Raw genomic sequence first — 7723 nt, 5'->3', positions numbered from 1 at the left:
AACATTTTATGGTGCAGAAAACTTTCATTACTTTTTGAAGTTTGTATTGTTATTTCTTTTTGTTTTTATTTTGCTGACAGTCTCATATATGTGTACGTCACACATTTATTGTGAGTTGTCAGTTTCAAATATTTCCCAGGATGCATCACTGTCTTGTTTTCAAATGTTATGCTTGGGTGTTTACTGTTTCTGCAATAAATTTAACATCCAACAGTCTGTTGGTTCCTTTTTCTTCTTAAGAAAATGCAAGATCATTTTGTTCTTTCACCTCGTTTTCTTTATTTACACCTCTGTTTCCGTTCATGCTAATGATGGAAAGAGGAAGAGTAACTTCTGCAAACTCCTCCTCTCCATTTACAGGATGGAAAGCAGCACTCTTTCTCTGAAACTCTTTCTGCAGCTCATGAACTCTGTGAAGAAAGGAACCCAGAGAGAGGAGACGCCATGAGTCTGACTGCAGCACTGAGAGGATTTGTTGTTGTTCTTTGCTGGTTTGCAGGTAAAAATCTAACAACCTTAATGCTGCTGAGACCTAAAGAAACCTGGAAGCAGATATGGATGGATGGATGAATGGATGGATGGATGGATGGATGGACGGATGGATGGATGGATGGATGGACGGATGGATGGATGGACGGATGGATGGATGGACGGATGGACGGATGGACGCATGGACGCATGGATGATGGATGGATGGATGGATGGATGATGGATGGATGGATGATGGATGGATGGATGATGGATGATGGATGGATGGATGATGGATGGATGAATGGATGGATGGATGGATGGATGGATGGATGGATGGATGGATGGATGGATGGATGGATGGATGGATGGATGCTGAAGGTTTCTTCCTGATCTTCTGTTTTGGGAGTTTTTCTCTCCAGTGTCACATTTTATTTTCTCACTACACTCACTAAATGCTTCATTTTAATCTGTTAATTATGGGTTTTTTTTTTCAAAAAACACTTTGAATTATGTTTGAATAGTTGGATTATTAAAACTGTAACTGTCTTTTGTGTACAACCTTGAGTCAAATGTGGTTGTGAGCTGAAGCTTTATGCAGAAACTGAACCGATTTAGAATTCATTTAAAGTTGAACAGAAAATGCAAAACGATCAATTCTTTCTATTATAACCAAAAGTTCATTCATCCTAAAGTTGGTGATTTTCTCCTCAGAACTCACATTCTGACTCTGAGTGATGAGCTTGAGACTAAAATGCTTCAATAAACAGTTTTCATAAACAGAGAAGAAACCAGATCAACAACAGACGTTTACGTTTAGACGCTGGACTTCTTCCACAGACAGGATCTCTTGTACTCTGAGATATTATGGGATGCATCGTTGTCCTGAAGTTTGTGAGTTCATTCTGCAAAACAAAAACTAAAATAATCTACAGAAACAGAAGGATCTTTATTTCTGTCTATTAGTGAAAGATTTCAGTAACTTTTGAATAAAATACAGTAAAAAGTTTATTTTTTTTTAAAAAGTGATTTTGTAAACAAATAAATTGAGAGTTGATTAAAATTAGATGGAAGAAAAAAATACTTGTTTCGTTTCACTCTGTTGTCACAGTAAGCTGAAATAAACAATCATCATTTTAAATTCCTTTTTTATATGTAAAAGACTCAAAGTTAATAAATGTATTCAGGAAACATAAAAACCTTCAAAGACAGAGAACAGAGGAGTTTTCAGAGCAGAAGTGTTTCTCTAAAAGCTCTGATCGGACTGGGATCTTGTTGGTCTTCAGCAGTTCATCACATTAAGGCCCGTACACACCGGGACGAATATTCGCCAGGCGTTATTCGCCAGCGTTTTTCGCCACGTTTTTTGTGTTCACACCCAGGCGATTTTCGCTGACGATGAGTGGAGTGAACATGCAATTTCATTCCCTGACATTAGATGGCGCTTAATGTAAACAGAAATGCTCCTGTACACAAGGTGGCGCTGCGCAACTTTACGCTTCTTAAAGTCGCTTTTCACTCAGAAGAAGAGAGCAAGTATTTACGCGATTGTCAGAATCATACAAAGAAAACATGAATATTTCAAGCACCAGTAGCTCCAACTGGTGCTTGGTTCGGGGATATTTTAGAATGTCCATCATTATTTCTTCGCGGCAGTGTAGACGCTACTTGGCGTCTATCTTCTTCGCTGGTATGTGTGCTCAGCAAGGCAGTTTTGTGTTTGAGCGCCCCCAAGTTGTGTTTTACTGTAACTTCAGAAGCTCCAGACACGTGTGCAAAAGCGCCATTCTCATTGGTCGAGTAGATTTCGACGCGACGCTTTGACGCATGGCGTTTTTTCGCGTCGGTGTGCACACTCTCATTGGTGGCCTTTGTTTAGTCACGAGGCGTTAAACGTCGGCGAAATTCGCCGGCGAAATTCGTCCCGTGTGAACAGGCCTTTAGTTTGTAGTTTTCTGTCTGGATTCTCTGTAACAAACTGATGATGAACAACTGAATAACTGCAGTTACTTCACTTTTTCTGACCGACAGTTGTTCAACTTTTACCATCTCTCCCCTCTCTCTTTATTCATCTTAAAGCGTGACAGAAGGTCAGAGCTGTAACCATGACAACGCTCAACGCTGTAGCATTTCTGGTAACTTCTGCTAAGATTTTGGTGTTTGTTTTTCAAGTTTTGGTGTATTTAAAAGATAATAGTTTTTAGTATTAGAATTAGAAAATAAAATCAAAACCCTGGAGACTGCTTATGCTGCTTCTGCACAGGAACGCATTCTGGGAGATCTGAAAAATTTAAAGCTGCAGTTAAATGACATCATCAATAAACAAACACAATTTCAAATACAAAGGCTACGACTTGAAAGATTTGAAAACTCTAATAAATCTGGCAAATTTCTGGCTAATCAGAGAAAAATCATCAATCACCTCTATTATGGACCAAACAGGAAATGTCACCCATGACCCGGTCAAAATTAATAACGCATTTGAAAACTTTTATAAAAACCTGTACACACCGCAGATCAATCCGTCAGAGCAAAGTATTGACTCATTTCTTAATAATGTAAACCTACCCAGGCTAAATGAGGATCAAATCACAAACTTAGATTCTCCGCTCTCGCTGTCTGAACTTCATGAAGCTCTGTTACTTATGCCCAATGGTAAAGCACCAGGGCCTGACGGCTTTCCTGCTGAGTTTTATAAAGAATTCTGGGAACAACTGGCACCAACATTTTATAAAACTGTCACATCTATTAATGAGAGCCAATCAATGCCACCTAACATGAACTCAGCCAACATAATTCTTCTTCTAAAACCAGACAAAGATCCCAATAGTCCTTCAAGCTATCGCCCTATTTCTCTAATCAATGCAGATGTAAAAATTATCTGCAAAGCACTAGCACAGAGAATAGAAAAAATCACTCCTCACATAATTCACTTCGACCAGACTGGATTCATCAAAGGCAGACACTCGGATGATAATGTCCGCAGACTCGTTAACATAATAGACTTTGCCACCATTGAAAACCAGGAAATGACGGTACTATCGCTGGATGCTGAAAAAGCCTTTGACAGAGTTAATTGGAAGTTCCTTATTGCTGCCCTCCATAAGTTTGGTTTTGGAGAAGCATTCATCAATTGGATCAAAATATTATATCACAACCCCAATGCATCAGTTAGAACTAATAAACAGACTTCAAACAGTTTTTTTCTTGGAAGAGGAACCAGACAGGGCTGCCCACTCTCTCCTTCTCTTTTTGCTATATTCATTGAGCCTTTAGCTGCAGCAATAAGACAGAATGAGAGCATTATAGGAATAAAAACCAAACACAGCCATCATAAAATTAGTCTTTATGCGGATGACATATTACTGTTTTTAAGGAATTTACAATCTGTAAATGAAACAGCAATGATCATAAATGAATTCTCCTCCATATCAGACTATTCCATTAACTGGAATAAGTCTGTTTTATTACCACTCAACAGGAATATGGAACAAAGACTCACAATTCCAGTTAAAACAGGAAATATCAAATATCTGGGTATCTACTTTTCCCCCAAACTATCAGAACTGGTGCAGCTAAACCACACCCCATTACTGAAAAGCATACAGGACGATCTAACACGCTGGACCAACCTGCCTCTGTCCCTTATGGGCAAGGTAGCCACGGTTAAAATGAAAATCTTACCCAAAGTTAATTATCTCTTCTCAATGATTCCCACACAACCGCCATTAAAATGGTTCAAAACATTAGACTCATCCATATCAAGCTTTCTATGGAACAACAAACCTGCAAGAATTAGTCTAAAAACTTTAAAATCTGCAAAAAGCTGTGGAGGATTAGAACTACCTAATTTCCACAAATACTTTCTTGCAAATAGATTACAATATATCTTAAAATGGTTAAAAAATAATCCAGAAACCAACTCATGGTTAGACTTGGAACAGGCGTTATGTGGAAAGATCAACCTTTCACAGCTACCATTTATTAGCCAAACAGTTAAAAAACAGGATTGTTTCAAAAGCATTAATATAAATGCCACCTTAACAGCCTGGTGGGAATTTCTCAAAATATCAAAATCATCAATTCAACCGTGCAAAATGACACCCATCTGGAACAACCCGGACATCCTTATTAACAAAAAAATGATTCACTTCCCAGCTTGGCAAGCAGGGGGCATAAAACAACTAGAGCACGTAATTATTGATAGAAGATTCATAACTCCCCAGGAACTTCAAGACAAACATGGAATAAATAACTTCTTGGAATATCAGCAACTTAAATCAAGTATTACTAAAAAGTATAAAATTAAAGACGACGATTTAAAGCTACCAGATGTAGTTACCACTCTGATTAATTTTTCAATGAATAGAAACTCTCTCCAAAATATACAAACTTTTATGTAATTTAGATAACAATATTGCCCTTCCAACAAAAAAATGGGATGCAGATTTGAGCATCAGCACAGATGAAAGCTTCTGGTCAGAACTCTGTCTAAACACCTTTAAACTGACAAAAAGTCCAAATCTGCAGCTAATCCATCTCAAAACTCTTCACAGGATTTACTACACTGGACAAAGGATGTTCAAGATGGGTCTCAGTAACTCAGACATTTGCGAGCACTGTGATAATAATCTACCCGACAGCTACATGCACGCACTGTGGTTCTGCACTCCTGTCCAGGCTCTCTGGCAGCAGGTATCTGCCGATTTATCAGTCTGGCTTAAGGTTTCAATCACTGCCTCAGCGTCACTTTGTGTGCTTGGTGACATGAGTGCCATCGATATAGAAGAAGGATTAGCATCTATCATTTTCATAACTCTTTGTATTGCCAAAAAAACTATTTTAATAAATTGAAAAAACAAGAAAAATATAAACATAAGTCAACACAGAAATCTGCTGTTTGATCATATCAGCTTGGAAAAAATGTCAGCCCAAAGCTCAAGTAACTTTGAAAGAATTCAGTCTCTCTGGTCTCCTGTGGTTGACTCCATGACGTAGGGGGTGGGGGGCTTGGTCGTCGCTGCTCCTTGCCCTTCTGCCGTGGTTTGGGGTGGGGGTCGGGGCTTCCGGTGCCTGGCGGGGGCGGTGGGGGGCTCCGTTGGTCGGGGGGTCGGGTCCGGTGCCTGGGTGGGGCGGGCTGGGGCGCTGCGTGGTCCTCTGGGCTTGGGTGTGGGGGTGCGTGGTGGGGGGTGGGGTGGTGGTCTGGCTTGGCTTGGGGGGGTGGTCCCTTTGCCTGTGCTGGGGGGGGTTGGCGGGGGCCCTGCTCGGGTGGGGGGGCCCAGCGGCGCCGGATGGGCTGCCCATCTGCACCTGGGGCTGGGATCGGCCCTTCCCTGGCTCTGGGACGGGACGGGACAACCCTCTCGGGGCCCCCGGTCGCTCTGGGTGTCACCCGCTTCGGCTGCGGGGTCTGGGGTGGGGTGGGGTGGGGGTCTTGTCGGCCCTGTCCTGTGGGGGGGCGTTCTGGGGGGGAGGGGGGGCCCATTATTAGTACGGGTCGGGGGGGCTAACGGGTCGGGGTCTCCGCTGAGGCAATCAGTGGTTGCCTCGGCCGGTTGGCCTCCTCGATCCCGTCGAGGCCTGACCAGAGCTCTTCTAGGGCCGGCGTCTGGGGGAGGGGGCCTGGCCTTGCTCCGGGGGGGGGCGAAGCTTTCTGGCTCCTCTCTCTCTGTGTGGGGCGGGTGGTGCCGGGCCTGGGGTGTCGGCGCCTCCGGGGGTGGGCCCCTGGGCTGGGTGGCCCTGGCCCCTTTGCTGGGGGTGGGCTGGGGGACGGCTGTTTGACCACCGGGGGACAGTTTACCAGCTGTCCCCAACTTACCCCCTTCCTTATATAACCTCATATTAGGGTGAGGGGGTGGGGGGTCTAGCCTGCGATGCGCCTTGGGGGGGGGGGCTACTTGGGAGTGGCCCCCCTCCTATGGTTGCCGTATGGAGTGGGCCCCCCCCTCTTTCGGTTTTATTTGCACCTTAGACATATAGGGTCCTTGGTAGGGGGGGTGCTTGGACATCACTGCAAGCAAGCAGCAGATGTCCTCCTGGCACCCTACCCGCCAATTTTAACCGCACCTTAGACATTTAGGGCCCCTTGGTGTGGAGGGTGAGGGGACATCACTGTGAGTAATCAGGAGATGTCCCCTTAGTGCCCTACTCGCCAATTTTAACTGCACCCCCCTTAGTACACACACCCCTCCCCCTTCAATATATACATTCAAACATAAACACACACACATGCACACAAACACCCTCTCAAGCACCCATACACGCACACACATTTTACAAGGAAGGTGGGACCTGGGTCCATCTGTCCCCTACCCCTTCCCTGGTGGGGGGTGTGGGCCCCTTGGCGATGGCGGCCGTGTCCCTTGGGTGCCGGCTCCCTGGGCCCGGCGGTGCTCTCTCCGCGCGGTGGGGGGGTTCATATTACACCAGAGCCGGGGGTGTTCGTGTCCCTGGGGGGTGGGTCCTGGTCCTTGCCCCTGGGCGCTGGGCCCCGCCAAACTTCCAACATGGCCGAGCCTGGTCGGGCCATATTTATAACACCCTTTGTGGGCCGCCCTTTTTTCCCCGGGGTTCCCCCCTCCTGGGCGGGGGCGGCGGGCCCCTGCCTTGCTCCTACCTGGACCAACCGTGGGCCGGGTGGGTGGCTGCCTGGAGTGCGGAGCGGGTCTCCCTTGGGGGGTCCTGGCTCGTACCTGGGGTCGGGGCGGGGGGATGCCCGGAACTCCTGGGTGGTGGTGGGGTGCTCGTCTGGGGCTGTGGGCGTCCCTCTCCGGTGGGGCCCTGCGTTGGGCTCTTCCGGCGCGGCGGGGGGCTGCCTTCCTGGCTGGGCTGGGGCGGCGCTCTCTTTCCCTCTGCGCCTCCCTTCTCTCTGGCTCTGGGGGCCTCGCGGCGGTCCTGCTGGCCCTGGCCTGGGTGGCGGTCTTGGTCGCCCGGGGGGCGGTTGTTCCCTGCCTGTTCCCGTGTGGCGTTGGGGGAATTCCGGCTGCCGCTGCTGCTGCGGCGGGGGTGTGGGTGTGGGGGTGGCTGGGCGCTCCTCCTCCTTCTTTTCACATTCCACCATCCATTTTAGAAGAACATAAACACTCACCTGAGCACAGGTGTTGGCTCACCTTTGCACTAATAGTTTGCATGATTGAATGAATGAAAGATTTCACACTAGTTGGTTTAAAGGCATAGGTATGCGTTCGTGAACACTATCTGTTTTGTGTGCATGTTGACATGTGGACATTTTTGCGGCTAGCAGGTGTGTTGATAA

General features: G+C 46.2%; 1 protein-coding gene across 2 annotated transcripts in view; it reads left to right on the top strand.

The window, feature by feature from the left end:
• Positions 1-291: 291 nt before the first annotated feature.
• Positions 292-7723, top strand: part of LOC111947741 (B-cell receptor CD22-like) — a 45574-nt gene continuing 38142 nt past the window's right edge. Inside the window, exon 1 of one of the 2 annotated variants that reach the window (XM_023957486.1) lies at positions 292-499. In XM_023957486.1, the coding sequence (XP_023813254.1) occupies positions 445-499 (55 nt within the window). In that variant the 5' untranslated portion in view covers positions 292-444. The remainder of the gene's footprint in view (positions 500-7723) is intronic. The other variant, XM_023957462.1, reaches the window with a different exon arrangement.

This window comes from Oryzias latipes, chromosome 1 (assembly GCF_002234675.1).
Source record: "Oryzias latipes chromosome 1, ASM223467v1".
Classification (NCBI taxonomy): domain Eukaryota; kingdom Metazoa; phylum Chordata; class Actinopteri; order Beloniformes; family Adrianichthyidae; genus Oryzias; species Oryzias latipes.
The sequence above is the reverse complement of the archived record's forward strand: the minus strand, read 5'-3'. Positions and strand labels throughout refer to the sequence as shown.